Source organism: Aquarana catesbeiana, linkage group LG02 (assembly GCF_042186555.1).
Source record: "Aquarana catesbeiana isolate 2022-GZ linkage group LG02, ASM4218655v1, whole genome shotgun sequence".
NCBI lineage: Eukaryota > Metazoa > Chordata > Amphibia > Anura > Ranidae > Aquarana > Aquarana catesbeiana.
In genome coordinates, this window is record NC_133325.1 from 340,153,276 (window position 1) to 340,171,495 (window position 18,220).

The 18,220-nt window shown below is 40.7% G+C and overlaps 1 protein-coding gene across 50 annotated transcripts in view; it reads right to left on the reverse strand.

Moving 5' to 3' along the window:
- ABI3BP (ABI family member 3 binding protein) overlaps positions 1–18,220 on the reverse strand; it is a 496,221-nt gene that overhangs the window by 272,360 nt on the left and 205,641 nt on the right. For all 50 annotated transcript variants that reach the window (XM_073614901.1, XM_073614909.1, XM_073614887.1 and 47 more), the window contains exons 5-6: positions 7,049–7,218; positions 3,672–3,733 (exon numbers count right to left, since the gene is read on the reverse strand). In XM_073614901.1, coding sequence (XP_073471002.1) covers positions 3,672–3,733; positions 7,049–7,218 — 232 coding nt within the window. The remainder of the gene's footprint in view (positions 1–3,671; positions 3,734–7,048; positions 7,219–18,220) is intronic.

The window sequence follows — 18,220 nt, forward strand, 5'->3', positions numbered from 1 at the left end:
TTCAAGCGGGTTTGTCCTGCACTTTTATTCAGCATTGCAGCAAATAAACACATAATTCACTGCAGGAGGGCTTTCTACAGCAAGTCCATAGCATTAAACAAAGAAAACATCTGCTCATCCGAGCTACTAACTGAGAACAGTTCCCAAATAACAGGGTGCCCACTAATGGGTTCCCCAAAACAGACAGGCAGCACATGTACCTTTTTTAGTGTTCTGTTAGCACTCAGACTTTTCTCCCATCAGCAGACTCCCACAGCAGATAGAGGGAGAGAGAAAGAGAACCCTGAGCAAAGGTCAGCTTACATACTTAACCACTTGCTTACTGGGCACTTAAACCCCCCTCCTGTCCAGACCAATTTTCAGCTTTCAGCGCTGTCGCACTTTGAATGACAATTGCGCGGTCATACAACACGCTACCCAAATGAAATTTTTTTAATTTTTTTCCCACAAATAGAGCTTTCTTTTGATGGTATTTGATCACCTCTACGGTTTTTATTTTTTGTTAAAAAAATTGAAAAAGACAGAATTCTTAAAAAAAAATTATATATTTTTTATATTTTGTTATCAATTTTTATAAACAGTTAATTTTTCTCCTTCGTTGATGTACGCTGATGAGGCGGCACTGATGGGCACCGATAGGTGGCACTGATGGGCACCGATCGGTGGCAGTGATGGGCACTGATGGGTGGCGGTTATGGGCACTGATGGGTGGCAGTGTTGGGCACTGATTGGGCACTGATTGATGGCAGCACTGCTAGGTGGTACTAATAGGTGGCACTTGTGGGCATTGATAGGTGGCACTTGTGGGCATTGATAGGTGGCACTTGTGGGCATTGATAGGTGGCACTTGTGGGCTTTAATAGGTGGCACTTGTGGGCACTGTGGGCACTGGCAGATGGCACTTGGAGGCACAGATGTGGCATCTGTGCCTCCTTCCTCTTGGGGACTGATGTCCCTTTGATATAAGCCGGTGATCGGCTTTTTTTTCCTCCTCACGCTGTCAGCGTGAGGAGAAAACTAAACTGATCACCGAGCTTTTGTTTACATCATGTGACCAGCTGTCATTGGCTGACAGCTGATCACATGGTAAGGGGCCGGGAACGGCCCCTTACTCGGATCTGTGATCATCCGAGTCTCCGTGACTCTGTGATCACAGCGCGCACACCGCGCGCCCTGCAGGGTGCGCGCGGTGCGCGTGCATAGGGGAGGACGTCATATGACGTCCTCCCGGAGATTGAGGTCCGCGCTGTAGCCGTCATTCGGCTATGGCCCGGACCTCAAGTGGTTAAAGATCTTTGGACAGCTGAGACTAATTAATGAGGTCTGGCTACCAGGCAAGATGTGGACCTAGAAATTGAGGCTTTATCCCACCCAAAGTTTAACAAAGCTCCCAGGCTCCAGAAATCAGAACATACTTAAGATTCTGAGAAAACATAAATCATGAGGCTCTGTTCACACCATGGCATTCCGGATCGTGGGAGGAATCGGCACGCTTGCTATCCCTGTTTCTTTCAATGGCATGCCAATCGCGGCGAGATTTTGCTATGATTGTCGCTCGCGATTAGGGTGCCATTGAAAGTAACGAGGATTGCAATCGCGTCCCGTGTTTTGTGGCAATTCGGAATCACGGGCAGAATTGCGACGATTTCACCCGCGAGGCGGAAAGCCATGGTGTGAACAGAGCCTGAAGCCCCTCACAATGTGTATGTATGAAACCTAAGTGACACATACACATGTCTACAATTCTGCTAACCAGTGCAATATATTTTTTTCATTAATCTACTAAACTTTATGAATACACATTATTCATTAAGCTATAACTATTGTTATTTGCCATAATGGTGGTATTTTCAACAGTGGCATACAATAAGAACAGAAAATAACAGTAAAGTAGCTGAAGAAAACTACTATGGCAAAGAGCACATACTTTCTAGTTTAGTGAGCTGAGCCCATATTTGTTCATTTTGGTTTCCTGGGATTGTCAATAGATATTTCACCAAACTGCTTTTTACAGGCAACAGAAATTGCACTTGGCCTTCAATATCTGGAATTTTTAATGCTTGTTCCATGGCCCACCACCAGCTGCAGAATGCTAATATTCAGACCTGGGAACTTTACAGGCTTTAATTGGAGAGTGAAGAAATAAAAACTGTAAGCCAGGGTTCCTGGTATACTAGAACTGCCAAATGTCACTGGCAGAACTACTGTGGGCCTAAGCCAGTCCTGCGATGAGGAGCACTAAAGGGCTCTGCATACTATTAGATGTCATAAATTCATCACAGAAAAGTAAAAATACCTGGGCATAGCACGATTGTGGCATCATGCTATCCTCGGAGATGTATAATGTAATATATAGGATGCTATCCTCCAAAGACACTTCTGTCTTTCTTATCCTTTATGTTTAGTATGTCTTTAGGATGTGGTATGTGGGGAACATTCCCATAGCTTTAAATCTTATACTGACATGTAGAGTTTAGCCCAAATAGTACTCCTGCAGCTGTAAAGAGTTTCATGACAGTTGTGTTATGTATAGGCATGACAAGTATGCGGAGACTCTTTATCAGGCCCATTGTTGAGGCCAAGATTCATGGCAATAACAGAAAACATAGCAGAAATATTAGACACAATAACCCAATCTTTATTTATTGCCATTCATAGATTAAGGTAAACTAATTTGTCAGATAACATCCATCTCACACATGCATACACACACATACATACAGTACATGAATATTAATGCACACATGCACAAATATACAAACACATTGGAGCACCAACATTGAGTCAAATGCGTCAAAATAAAATGGACATTTCCATTGCATTATGCACTGGGTAACATAATGAGAATGGTATTTGTAATCTTTTTTCTGGTTATGACAAAGACACAGGCCTGGATTCCTGGCTATAGAAAATATACAGAACTCTACAAATGTATGTAAACTAAAGAGACTATGGGGAAGATTTACTAAAACCGGAGCACTCAGAATTTGGTGCAGCTGTACATGGTAGCCAATCAGCTTCTAACTTTAGCTTGTTCAATTAAGCTTTGACAATAAATTCTGGAAGCTGATTGGTTTCTATGCAGAGCTGCTCCAGATTTTGCACGGTCCAATTTGAGTAACTCTCCATCTATATATTTAGTAGACTAGGGCCTCAAAGATGACATAAACTGAATGAACAAAGAAACCTCTGCACTGCAGTTATACAGCTTTAGCCGTCTTTTATAAGAAAAAGTAAGCAGTGCACATCTTATCACCGATAAATGAAAATATGCTGTATAAGGGCTGAAACTTTGTGAATGGTAATACAGAGATTCATCCAATATGGTATGCTCATTCATTTGGTTTAAGTGCACATTTATCATGTTATTATTTTCTGGCCTTACCTACCTTCTGCAGAACTTTGCTAATAGAACATACCTACAACTCTATTCTTATTACAAAAGTGCCAGGGAAACAATTGTATCAAAATGACATATTTTAAAATTATTTGGATGCAGGTGTATATGGTTCTGAGTTTTATTGCTGACTGTTCTTTGGAAATGCAATACTACTGCATTGTCCTACGTATTAAACCCATAGGAGGTTGTTGCTAACGTGTATACATTACATAGCATACAGTGTTTGCTATCAGTGCTGCAAGATAACATAAAATCAAATATTCCAACATACCTGTAAAGTGCCTTTTGGAATTTTGTATGTATTTTCTATGTTCCCATTGTCTTTACCTTTCGCTGTAAAAACAATAATTGTTTTTACTAAAAATCAGTGATATCACTAATAAAAATTTAATACATCTGTTTAAAAAATTTAATTCTCAAATGTAATTCTTAGATTATTTCCCAAGATAATTTATTTCATGGATGACTATTGTTTTGACAGTTCCTCCTTTGTACACGTTCTAATCATGAGTGTAGACTGTGTGTTGCATGTATTTTCTAGCAGACTATATGAAAAAAATGTAAGGTTGGCATGCGTATTTAGAAAATGGTTAGTTTGATACGATGGTTATTAAGAATATTAAGTTATGTCTACACTGGGCTATATCTGCACAAGTAGTATTCTCATCTTGAATAATCCATTACACATGTAGAGATTGTCATATGGTAACACAGACTATGCATGCATAAAAAGGTTCTTTGGAAGACCTCAGGAAATGGTGTCATATAGGAAGAACAGGTAGACATTTTTTTTTTAATTTAATTTGCCCTCTGTTCATTCAGCAGACAATGGTGCTACATTGTTTTGAAACTCTAATTCATTAAAGCGGGAGTCCGGCAACCAATCTTTTTTTTTTTTTTTTTTTAGGTCATTGAGACACTTTGCTAATCCCAAAATAATACTCACAGTTTGGGTGTAATATTTCCGCCTCTGTCTGTTTTCGTACTGAAGAATAACTGTGATGCTGGCTGTTTCCATCTTGCTTGTGGGCATGTGAAGCCCACAAGCATTGATTTCCGGGATGCGGTGAATGCTGTTCATTCACAGCTTGTTCACGCGCATGATCATTGTTTCCACACTGAATCTTGGGAAGCCTGACACTAAGCTCCCAGGAGACAGTGCGGCGCTGGGGAAAGGCAATAAACACGCCTACTCCCATGGGAGGAGAGACAGGAAGTGCCACAATAAAGTACAATATAAAGGTAATTACAGCGATAAAAAAAAATTTTGTGCGGCATTTGAACATCTATGCAATTAACTGAAGGGGGTAAGATTAAGTTAAACATTTGAGTGGGACCCCGCTTTAAGTAATATTTGTATGTACAAGGAAAAGTTCAGATTAAGGATCTCTTATTTTGTTGTAATGAATTCCACCCCAGAGTATGACCAGAGTATGAGTATTATTGAGTTTAGAGGGCATTTGTGTAGACATAATCTGACCAGCTCTAGGCAGTAAATCATCTGTATATTTATATCAGTACAGAAGGAAGATTGCAATAGAAGAGTTCGGTCTATTTCCATAGACATCGGATCATGAGATCATGATTAGACCCAGCAAAAAGGAGACCTATTATTGAGCTGCATGCCTTATTAGGAAATATATATATATATATATATATATATATATATATACGAATACGGAAAGTATTCAGACCCCCTTAAATTTTTCACTCTTTGTTATATTGCAGCCATTTGCTAAAATCAAAAAAAGTTCATTTTTTTCCCTCATGCACACACAGCACCCCATATTGACAGGAAAACACAGAATTGTTGACATTTTTGCAGATTTATTAAAAAAGAAAAACTGAAATATCGCATGGTCCTAAGTATTCAGACCCTTTGCTCAGTATTTAGTAGAAGCACCCTTTTGATCTAATACAGCCATGAGTCTTTTTGGGAAAGATGTAACAAGTTTTTCACACCTGGATTTGGGGATCCTCTGCCATTCCTCCTTGCAGATCCTCTCCAGTTCTGTCAGGTTGGATGGTAAACGTTGGTGGACGGCCATTTTTAGGTCTCTCCAGAGATGCTCAATTGGGTTTAAGTCAGGGCTCTGGCTGGGCCATTCAAGAACAGTCACGGAGTTGTTGTGAAGCCACTCCTTTGTTATTTTATCTGTGTGCTTAGGGTCATTGTCTTGTTGGAAGGTAAACCTTCGGCCCAGTCTGAGGTCCTGAGCACTCTGGAGAAGGTTTTCATCGAGGATATACCTGTACATGGCTGCATTCATCTTTCCCTCGATTGCAACCAGTCTTCCTGTCCCTGCAGCTGAAAAACACCCCCACAGCATGATGCTGCCACCACCATGCTTCACTGTTGGAACTGTTTTGGACAGGTGATGAGCAGTGCCTGGTTTTCTCCACACATACTGCTTAGAATTAAGGCCATGTGGGCTTTCAAGTGTCTTGCACTGAGGAGAGGCTTCCGTCGGGCCACTCTGCCATAAAGCCCTGACTGGTGGAGGGCTTTAGTGATGGTTGACTTTCTACAACTTTCTCCCATCTCCCGACTGCATCTCTGGAGCTCAGCCGCAGTGATCTTTGGGTTCTTTTTTACCTCTCTCACCAAGGCTCTTCTCCCCTGATAGCTCAGTTTGGCCGGATGGCCAGCTCTAGGAAGGGTTCTGGTCATCCCAAGCGTCTTCCATTTAAGGATTATGGAGGCCACTGTGCTCTTAGGAACCTTAAGTGCAGCAGAAATTTTTTTGTAACCTTGGCCAGATCTGTGCCTTGTCACAATTCTGTCTCTGAGCTTTTCAGGCAGTTCCTTTAACCTCATGATTCTCATTTGCTCTGACATGCACTGTGAGCTATAAGGTCTTATATAGACAGGTGTGTGGTTTTCCTAATCAAGTCCAATCAGTATAATCAAACACAGCTGGACTCAAATGAAGGTGTAGAACCATCTCAAGGATGATCAGAAGAAATGGACAGCACCTGAGTTAAATATATGAGTGTGACAGCAAAGGGTCTAAGGGTCTGAATACTTAGGACCATGTGACATTTCAGTTTTTCTTTTTTAATAAATCTGCAAAAATGTCAACAATTCTGTGTTTTTCTGTCAATATGGAGAGCTGTGTGTACATTAATGAGGGAAAAAAATGAACTTAAATGATTTTAGCAAATGGCTGCAATATAACAGAGTGAAAAATGTAAGGGGGTCTGAATACTTTCCGTCCCCACTGTATATATATATATATATATTTGACAAGGTTGTAAATTTATCTTATATATACAGTATGTGTAAAACAAAGCAGGAACGTTTCACCGTCAGTTCTCTTTATATAGTCCATGGGATATGGAGTGCAGTTTGGAGCAGGGATCAACTGCAGGCATCACTGACCGTGTAAAATGTACTAACTCTGTTACTTGTCATAAGTCTCTATTTCACTATTTGAAAGACTTATAGGTCTTTAAAAAATAAAACATCAGGTATGCACAGATGAAGCAAACAATGCAGTCAATATATGGGACTATTTTCTGGCTACAAGCTTCACATTTGAGCCTCCACCACCTGCTAGAAAGAATAATAAAGCTATATTTTCATCATGTTAAGTCCAAATTTATAGTGCAATCAAATATTAAATGGGACACACTGATGCTACTTACAACTAGTCTTGTGATTTTGGGGTTTACTCCATATTTCATCATCTGAGTTATCTTTCACACAAAATTCATACGCAGTGTTTGGCTTTAGATTGTCGACTACAGTTTCAGTTGTAGGACAAAGCTGGAAATTCCAGTCCTTATTTTTTTCTCTGTAGCGAACTGTGTAAAATCTGTGTGAAAAAAAAGTGTGCAGAATTACACATGAATGCATAAGCAATAAATTCATAAAATGCATACTTTCATTTTCTCTTGTCAATGCTGTTGTTGTTAGTAAGATGTGAAATGATGAGTCAGTTTCTGATCCTTAAGATTTACAGAATAAAATTGTATTAAACCCCAAAACAAAAATGTATTAAAGCGGGGTTCCACCCAAATTTTGAACATTATCTCTATGCATTCTCTTCCTTGCCTAGATGCTGACTGGCTACCATGCACAGCTGCACCAGATTTTGCACTCTCCAGTTTTAGTAAATCAGCCCCTGTCTGCTCTAAATCTGTTGGAGCTGTTAACATCACATCCGAGATGGCAACACCTAGCAGCAATCTCAGGGCTTTTGGATGTCCACATAAGGGAGGCTATGCAGGTAAGTAGCCTTTCTAAAATGTGTTAAAGCGGGGTTCCACCCAAATTTTGAACAATATCTGTATGTATTCTCTTCCTTGCCTAGATGCTGACATGCCGTTTAAAAAAATTTAAATCGCCGTAATTACCTTTTTTTTTCTAATCTTCTTAGCACTTCCTGGTTTTCCTCCCATGGGAGTAGGTGTGTTTCTAGCCTCTCCCAGACCTCCCACAGTACCCTGGGAGCTAGTCTCAGGCTTCCCAGCATGCATTGTGCAACAGCATCATCACAACATCTCGGTGAATGCTGGGAGCACAGCATTCACTGCATCCAGGAAATACATGCTTGTGGGCTTCAAATGCCCACAATGAAGATGGAAACCGCCTTCAGTGAATTTTATAAGTTATTCTTTACAACGAAATCGGACACAGGCGGACTTATTACACAGAACATGTGAGTAGATAATCATGAGAAGAAAAGTTTGTGAATGAACTCCAAAAAAAAAAAAACGATAGATAGGTGGACCCCCGCTTTTAATTGCAGCTCACCAGGTTTCTTAGGCTTGGTTCACACATATGCAATATAGGATCCAACTTGTGAGACCCCAAGACGTATGACATATGAAATTCAATGTTTCCCAATGAGAGCCATCTTAACTGATACTACACAAGTCTGTTTGACTTTAGAAAAGGTTCCTGCACTACTTTGGTCTGACTTTGATACGACTTCAATGCCACAGAGTGTAAAAAGGCACTCTCAAAGTCGAATCAAAGTCGGACTCCAAAATTGCACTGAAAGTCACACACAAGCGGAATGTCCGTCAGAAAAAGTCCAACGGAAGCTTTTCATCGTACATTCCGATCGCGTGTATGCCTCATCGGACTTTTTTTTTCGAAAATTCTGATGGACCTAGAAATAGAACATGTTCTAAATATTTCTGACGGAACCAATTCCTATCGGGAAAACCGCTCGTCTGTATGCTATTCCGACGGACCAAAAACGACGCATGCTCTGCAGCAAGTACGAGACGGAAGCTATTGGCTACTGGCTATTGAACTTCCTTTTTCTAGTCCCGTCGTACGTGCTGTACGTCACTGCATTCTGGACGGTCTGACTTTGGTCAGACTTTGGTTTGACCGTGTGTAGGCAAGACCGCTTGAATGGAATTCCGTCGGAGTTCCGTCGAAGAAACCATCGGAGTTTATTCTGATGGCAAAACCGGTTGTGTGTACGTGGCATAAGCTGTCCAAACAAAGTAGCAGTTAGATGGTTGAGGCAAACCATTTAACACCTTACAATGGTCAGCTTTGTTCAACTAATTATCCATTTATGTAAAACCTTTATCCCAAGACTACAATGTTTGTCATTTTTCCTCTCAGCTTTCTATTGAGACATTTATATAAGTGCTCTATATAGTTAATCCAGTCTTTAAATTGTGAGCTTTTAGAACCATTCACTTTTTTATTAGCTTAAGTTTTAGGAAGTTCTATTTAATTTGGGTCTAACATCTGTTAAAGTCAGGGAGAAAACAAAATGAATAATTAATGTGTAAAATAAAACATGACATCTGACATTTCTGTTCAAATAAACAATTCAAGTGCTGCTAACCATATAACCACATATATGATGCAGTCTGTCAGCGTTAACACAACAGTCCTGGTGAGGTGAGTCCCCCATGTAACATAGTTGTATTATCTGTTGATCCTGCCAGTAGGTGTGTTATTTTTCAACTTGCTTTAACTGACTGAGCTGTTCAGCAAAAGAGGCACTTAGAAAGCTGAGAGAAGCCATTTACCACTAGCAGAGGTTCTTACAATGATCAGCTTTTATTCATTTAGTTTATAGCTTTAATCCCAAAGGAGAAAAATAAAAGTTGACAAGTTGCTATCCAAGGGTGGCTACATTGCTCCTCCATAGATACAGTGAAGGACTGAACATAGCAACCCTAAAACAGGAATTGTGGCCAGTTGTAGTTGTTTACTGGCCAGATAACCAGGTGAAAATAAAGGAACAAAAGCCTAAAATGAAAACAAATGCAGCCGCTACATCTACAGATTAGTAAGCTGCTCACATTTTTGTGAGTTTAGATTGTAAGCTCTAAAAGCAGCACCCTCTGATTCCTCCTATATTGAATTGTATTGTAACTGTACTGTCCGCCCCCATGAAGCACTGTGCAAACTGTTGGTTCTATATAAATCTTGTATAATTGCAGCAGTGCATTTAATCAATGAAAATAAAATAGCATTTAATCAATGAAAATGTAGATTGGAATCTCTATTTACAGCCTCTAAAGCCCCAGACTCCTCCAACACAATGTTTCTTGCATGAACTGTTACTTCCTCTACTGTGCAATACTTGGTTCCTATTGCAGCTAGCTCCTGGCTAGGCCCAACTCTAAATTAGGCCTAACTTTGCAGATACGCCATTTGCTGGCAGGGGACCGCAGGCCCCTTTGGTGTAGCAACCAATAGCAATAGAAAATGTAATTTTGTGCCAGCTGCATCTAGGTGGACTACTGGTCCCAGTCAGTCATGTGCAAACTCTGCCAGCCCCCCTGGCTGCAGCAGTCCAACTTCAATGCCAGTAACATCAGAGTCTCTCCCTCTGGCTCTACATTCACTCCTGGCATGCCTCTCCTAGGTCGCCCGACTGTGCCTGTCACTCAGCAAACTAAAGGTGAATCCTTCCTGAAAATTTGCTCAGCAGTGTTCCCCGTTGTCCTCTCCTGCTCCTGTTCAGGACACCCCTTGGGTTGTGTAGGGTTCCCGCACAGCTCCAAGCCCCGGTCCAAGGACATCTCTCCAGACAGGGGGGGCTCCCTCCAAGGCCCCGACAGCCTAACACTCCATCTTTCAATTCTTTCACCCGAACAACTCCTCCCCAACTGGGCTGACCCAAAGTATTTAGGGAGGCCTGCTCCCTGCCAATCCTAGTTGAGGATTGGTCAGCACTCCTTACCACACCCCAGACAGCTCCACCTCTCTTCCCCTCCTCTGTTTCCAGAATCTTCTGAGAGCCAGAGGGAGCTAACCAAGAAGTGACACTGCCTGTGAGTCACCAGCCTACACTAAACCACCCCCTGTCTTCCAGATCAAAACAAACAGGAAGCTAGGCCTGCCTAAATTTACCTGCATTGGCCAAAAATCAAACTCTAGCACCCACCTTGGGTAGAGGGTGCTACATAATAATAATAATAATAATAATATTATTAATAATAATAATAATAATTTGCCTTAACATCTTACTGAATCTGAATGACATTTTAGCTTTCAGCTTTAGTGGTCAAAATTGGTCATTTTTTTAATTGTGTAGTTTACCTTATGGAATAATTCTATTAGTCCCCTTATATACTGTTGCTATATTTACTTATCCGAACTAAATGGGTCAGATGTTGCCTCACATACTATCTTCTGAGAGTGCATAACATGGTCAAATAACAGAGATACAACTACAGACAACTACAGGGCTCTGTTATTTGAAGTTTGTTATGCACTCTTGGCAGCCGTGAGCCCTGCCCCTGACATACAAGCTGAAATATCAGGCTTAGGTAAAAGAAGAAAATGACACGTATAAACATTTTGTCTGTACATTTTCAAATTATAGCAGTTTAAGACTGAACATTCAAAAATTTGACCTGACTACTTTACTGTAATGCCGCGTACACACGGTCGGACTTTTCGTCTACAAAAGTCCAACGGACGCTGACGGACTAAAGCTGGCTGGTAATCCGATCGTGTGTGGGCTTCTCCGGACTTTCAACTGACTTTTTTAGCCTCAAATCCGACGGACTTTAGATTTGAAACATGCTTCAAATCTTTACGTCGTAAGTACGACGGACCCCGAAATCCGCTCGTCTGTGTGCTAGTCCGACGGACAAAAACCCATGCTAGGGCAGCTATTGGCTACTGGCTATGAACTTCCTTATTTTAGTCCGGTGTACGTCATCACGTACGAATCCGTCGGACTTTTGTGTGGTCGTGTGTAGGCAAGTCCGTTCGTAAGAAAGTCTGCCGCAAGTCCGCCGAAGGTACGTCGGAAGTCTGTCGGACAGGCTGTCGGACTTTTGTAGACGAAAAGTCCGACCGTGTGTACGCGGCATAAGGCCTTGTGCACACTGCAGCAGTCAAACGTCTGTTTTTTTTTTCTACCCCTAAATGCCCCTCTATGTGTCCATGCACACATAGGTACTTAGAGGAGTTTAGGAGCAGAAATCTCAACGTACCAAAATCGCATTCAGGAGAGGAGCTTTTGTGCAAAAACCATGCCTGACGCATCTAAACATGTGTAAACGCGCCTAAGTGCTAGGCATGTTTAATGCTTGAGTGTTTTCAAATTTCAATGGTCAAAATAAATTATTATTCTGGCCAATGAAATAAACAAGCACCCAAGCCCTTTGATGTGTCTAAAACGTGCCTATACTGTATGCATCTGCAAAAAACATGGCTTAGGAACTCCTGCTAGAAGAAAAGCATTTACAAAAGCCTCATTGTGCATGAAGCCTAAATACAGTTCCAACTTGAGCAAAAAAAATTACTGGATTCCATAACAGTAAAAAAATACTTACCCAGTCTCTGGCATTTTCCCTCGCAGAATTAACCGCATAAACAATGCAGCAATGCTCCTCTTTCAACACACTTGCTGTGTCATTCAGAAATCATTAGTCTATATCAGTGGTCTCCAAACTGCGATGTGGTCCCTTGCTTGCTTCTATCCGGCCCTCAGGACACTATTCCTCCAACTGAAAATAATGTTGGGGCACTATTCCTCCCACTGACACCATCGATGGGACACTGTTCCTTCTACGAAGACCAATGATGGGGCACTATTCCTACCACTGACACCATCTATGGGGCACTGTTCCTCCTACGAAGACCAATGATGGGGCACTATTCCTACCACTGACACCATCTATGGGGCACTGTTCCTCCTATGAAGATAAATGATGGGGCACTATTCCTACCATTGACACCATCTATAGGGCACTGTTCCTCCTACGAAGACCAATGATGGGACACTATTCCTCTCACTGACACCATCTTCAGGGCACTGCTCCCCCTACTAAGACCAATTATGGGGCATCATTCCTCCCACTGACACCATTGATAGGCCACTGTTTCTCCTACTAAGCCCAATATTGGGGGATCATTCCTCCCACTGACACCATCGATGGTTCGCTATTCCTCCTGTTAAAACCAATAATGGAACAGTTTTTACTCCCACTGATGCCGGGACCATTTCTACTCACACTGGCCAAAGTCCAGCCCCCCTGAAGCCAGGAAGACAGTAAACTGGCCCTTTGTTTAAAAAGTTTGGAGACCCTGGTCTATATGGAGCACAAAACTTAATGTGCAAACAAGATTAGTCAAAAAACAAACTTCAATGAAAAAAAAAGTTTTACCAAAAAATTGTGTAGGATCTCTTTTTCTCAATTTTCTTTTTAAAGTTGGGATTTCGTAATTTATTTTTAAAATATATATTTGGTCTTTGAGCAAATGGAGATAACTTAAGCCTAACACACAGGGGCCGAATTTCGGGCGACATGGGCCGGATCAATAAAAAACGTCTGACATTCGGCCCGTGTGTATGTCAGCGGGTCCGACAGAAAACCAGAGGCTGATTTGCTGAGAGCGCTGACCAGAGTGTTCTGGCTGGGAGGCCGTCCATATGTCAGAACATCAAATTGTTAGTACAGCGGCTCTGACCGGTGCTGTCAGCAAAAAAATAAGCTAATGGTAGGTACTAGGCTTTAGGCTGGCCATACATGGTGTAGATTTCTTTACTGCAGCCACGAGTTGCAGGAAAGAAATTCACATGATTCCCCCATCAACACAGACAGTGCTGACAGGGGAATCCCTCCTTCCAAGCAATTGTCTGCTTCCGGTGAGGAGGCGGGGGTGGGCAGGAAAAGCCGTTCCTGCCAGGAAAATACAGCGATTGTTGCTAGCGGCTATAGCAGCCGCTAACGATAATCGCAAGAGAATCTGGCAGGCTGGTTGTACACAAGTTGATTGATTGATCAACTTGGTTCATTCAGCCTACCTATTAATGGCTCAAATCTTGGCTGGTTCCTGCTGAACCGGCTGAGATTCGAACCGTGTATGGCCAGCCTTAGGGTAAGAATGAAGATGATTTGGGATGAAAGGGGCAATAAGGATACATAAATACAAATGCATTTTGTTTGTTTTATTGCATCTAACATTTATCTAATTATAAATAGTAAGCACCATCTACAGTGTTATGTAAAAACAGGGTTTCATGTGTGTTATCATTACTTTATAGTTAAAGTGGTTGTAAAGTCTTAAGGTTTTTTACCTTAGTGCATTCTATGCATTAGGGCAGGGGTGTCCAAACTACGGCCCTCCAGCTGTTGCGGAACTACACTTCCCATAAGGCATTGTAAAACTCTGACATGATGGGAGTTGTAGTTCCTTAACAACTGGAGGGCCATAGTTTGGACACCACTGCATTAGGGTGTTAAACCTTTTGTGCTGCAGCTCCCCCCCAGGCCCCCCCTTTTTTCTTATCTGACCCCGATCCATCGATGTGCATGAGTGCAGCAACACCAGCCGCTGTCTCTCTCCTCATTGGACACATTGACAGCAGCAGGAGCTATTAGCTCTTGCTGCTCTCAATCAAGTCCAGTGACACAGAAGCAGGGGTGGCGCTGAGTCATGCTGTCTGTGTCAATAGACACAGCAGTGGGGCTCGGGAGCGAGCCTACATGGGTGCCCCCATGGAAAGCGGCTTTCTGTGGGGACACCCGGTGAAGAGGAGGAGCCTAGAGTGACAATGGGGGACACCAGAAGAACAGATTCGGAGCTGCTTTATCCAAAACGATTGCACAGAGAAGGTAAGTATAGACATGTTTGTTTTGTTTTTTTGTTTTTTTTTTAAATGAGGGTTTACAACCCCTTTAAAATAATTTTTTTCTGTTAACTTGTATGGTTAATATGGAGACATCTGTCTGCATTAATTTGTTTAGCAAAGAAAACATATATTAAAAAGATGCATAGTGCCAATTCTCTACATGTACATTGTAAAATAAAATAACAAACCTTGACATTGATTGCCAATGCTATTGTTTATAAACATTACTATCAATGAAACATGCACTGCAGAATTTGTCAAGCAATTTGTGATTACTATGTTCTGACAAGATGACATGTTCAAATATCATCAAGCCCTTGTTGACATTCTGATGACTCACACAATAACTTCAAGGATGGTAAAAAATGTATATGTGGACATGAGGGTTACTGTGTATCCAGCTAAAGTCATACGTCTGTGATTATAGGAAAACAAATATTTTGGAAGTGAGGAATGTTTCGCGTCTTTCCCATATCACCTGGGTGAAATGAATTTTACTTCAGTTTCCATAGCAAAAAAACAAAAGCCAAACAGAACCTATTGTACACAAGAATTACAAAGCCAGTTAAGAAATGCTTTCAAAACACTACAGTGGAGCAGAGAAAATCTGTCATATATTGCTAATGAAATAATCTTGACAAACATATACACTCAAAAAAGATGAGCGCTTCTGACAAGAGTCAGAATTGTTACATTTCCAGTCTGGGCTCAGAAAAGCTACAAAAGTTATGCTGAGTGATTCATACAATCTAATTATGTGTGAATATAGCAAAGTGATAGTGGCTAAACATTCTGACATTTGGTCTGTTTTTCAAAACTTTGTAACTAACTATATGACACATTTTATAATATTGTCATAATAGCAGCCTAAATCATAACTAAAAGGGACAAAAAAAAGGCACAAGGGTTGATTTACGAATACTAGAGAGTGCAAAATCTGGTACAGCTCTGCATGATAGCCAATCAGCTTCCATTTTTTTTTCAAAGCTTAACTACTTTCCTAATGCCGCGTACACACGAATGGAATGTCCGACAGAAAAAGTCCAATGGAAGCTTTTCATCGTACATTCCGATCGTGTGTATGCCTCATCAGACTTTTTCTTCCAAAAATTCTGACAGACCTAGAAATGAAAACATGTTCTAAATATTTCCGACGGAACCAATTCCTATCGGGAAAACCACTTGTCTGTATGCTGTTCTGACAGATCAAAAACGACACATGCTCTGAAGCAAGTACGAGACGGAAGCTATTGGTTAATGGCTATTGAACTTCCGTTTTCTAGTCCCGTCGTACGTGTTGTACATCACCGCGTTCTGGATGGTTGGACTTTGGTCGGACTTTGGTTTGACCATGTGTAGGCAAGACCGCTTGAATGGAATTCCGTCGTAGTTCCGTCGGAGAAACCTTCTGAGTTTATTCCAACAACAAATCCGGTCGTGTGTACGCTGCATAACTAGGTGCTCTGGACGGATGAGTCAAAATTAGAAATATTTGGTTGTAACAGAAGGCAGTTTGTTTGCCAAAGATCTGGAAATAAGTACAATAATCTGTGTCTGCTGGCAACAGTGAAGCATGGTTCAATTTTGTTAACAGATACAAAATAAACTATTAACACTTCTATTTCTGAAAACATTCTTCATTTATATCATTTTCTTCACACATGTCTAAAACCTTTGCACAGTAGTGTAAATATGGAAGAACCAGGAAGATTATGTCCCCTCGTTTCCCCTGTCACCACTCAACAGCCCTTGACAAAGATAGAACAAGATATAGACGGTATCTATATATACAGTATATCACTTATTCTAACTTTCACATGGGCTGCTAAGCATTGACAGAGGAAGCAGGGGCAATAATCCTCCTGGTTCCTCTTCACATTGTGACCTTTTCCCTCTTCTCTCTGGAAACTCAGGAAAGGCATGATTGTTGTGTGTGAATGAATATTAAATATTTGCTAATGCAAATAAAGGAGGAAATGTTAAACAAGTGAACCCAAATATCAAATAAAGGAATCTAAAATAGGCCTGAGTTATGCAATGGTTCACTTTTGTGTCATGAACTCTCCATTACTTCTTGTGGTAATTTACAGAGTAACCTATAACTATTTTATTGTCATTTACATCTGATAATAGGTCAGCGGTTGGACATGCCAAAGGCTATCTTGTTTATCTTGCTCCTGACCTAATTATCATGTATACTGTGGCTTCTTTCGAAACGTGTTCTGTCATTTTTGGATTATGCCAGGTGGCCAATCATGTATGTGCATTCTACTCTATATTAAAATCTTTGTCACAGAACATCTAGTGGGCATTCCGTGCACATGTAGGTTTTATTGAATATCTTTCTGTTCACCTTAAGATAAGTCGTCTTGACTGAATTCTACAACAGTCATAATAAACTGGACTTGTTCTATATAATAAAAGTCCAGTTAAATGTAAGTAACTAACAATTTACTTGTTGTTATACAGCAGACCCAGCCATTAGCTATATTTGCAGGATCTAAATTACATAAATGTTCATATTACAATCAAGACCATAAGGGCTATGGAGAAAAAAAAACTATAAAATGACCCAATACTAGTCTATAAAACATAAACAGGGAACATTTGCATGAAAAGAAATAGTAATAGATAAAGTGATGATGGGTGTATGATACATGCATTGTTGAGGACACCAGCAGTGATAGAGGTGTTTAGAGGTTAGGGGAGAGTTTCCAAAACACTATTATATCTGTAATGGACAAAATGTAAGATAGAAAAACTCTGATTACACACTGCAATTCAGCTTTCTTCCACAAAATTAGGTAATGTGCGTGTCTGTATTGCTGCGGTAGTGATATTCGCTTATAAACTCCTATGGGAATAAAAGTGACATACATTTTTCAAACTCACCTCATAATAAAAAAGTCGACATTCCCTCAGCAAAATTCTACTATCTTTAACAATGTCAGTTGCCTATAGTGAATGTTTTTTTAAATCACTACAAGAGCAGCAACTAGAAGTCTGCAAGCAAAATATTTTGCATGTTCTATGTGCGTTAGAGAACTTACAGATATTGTACATGTTTTAAAACAATTTGTAATACGGTAACACACTGGACATACGGTAAAGGGGACTGCTGTTTGGGCCTTCCTGTAGTCTTTACTGCACTTAGAGGGTGCCGTCCTTCTTTCTTTTTTATTGTTCCAGAGCTTCTTCTAGCTTTTATAGACTGGCTGCCTTCCAATTATTCAGCATCATTTTATCCTTACATGGACTAATACCTGAACTTGTTGTGAAACATTAACTACCACCATCGAGTTCCCCCTCTCAGGAACCCCCAACCCACCTCCTTCTCCCCACCATTTTTAGTTATATGTACTCGGCTACCTCCATTGTGCGCCATATTAACCCCTTGATCCTTTACAAACAACATAGGATTTTGGAATCCAGATTTTTCCTCATATTTTAGTAATGTGAAGGAAAAAGTAAAGTGGGACTCACATCTCTAGAATTGCCATATACAGTCAGATTGTGTTGCATATTTGATCTGTCAGATAATTAAGCTTTATTACTAGCAGCTTTTTAGTGTAAGGGACCTTTACAGTTCAATCTATAAGTAACCAGTCAGATAAACATTTTTTGCTAGAGAGCTGTTGGTAAATTTTGTTGATCTGGCAAATCAAATCTAATAAAAAATGCACTGGTGAGTGGCTAGGATAAAGCTTATTTAAAGTGGAGCTCCACACAAAAGGGGAAGCTC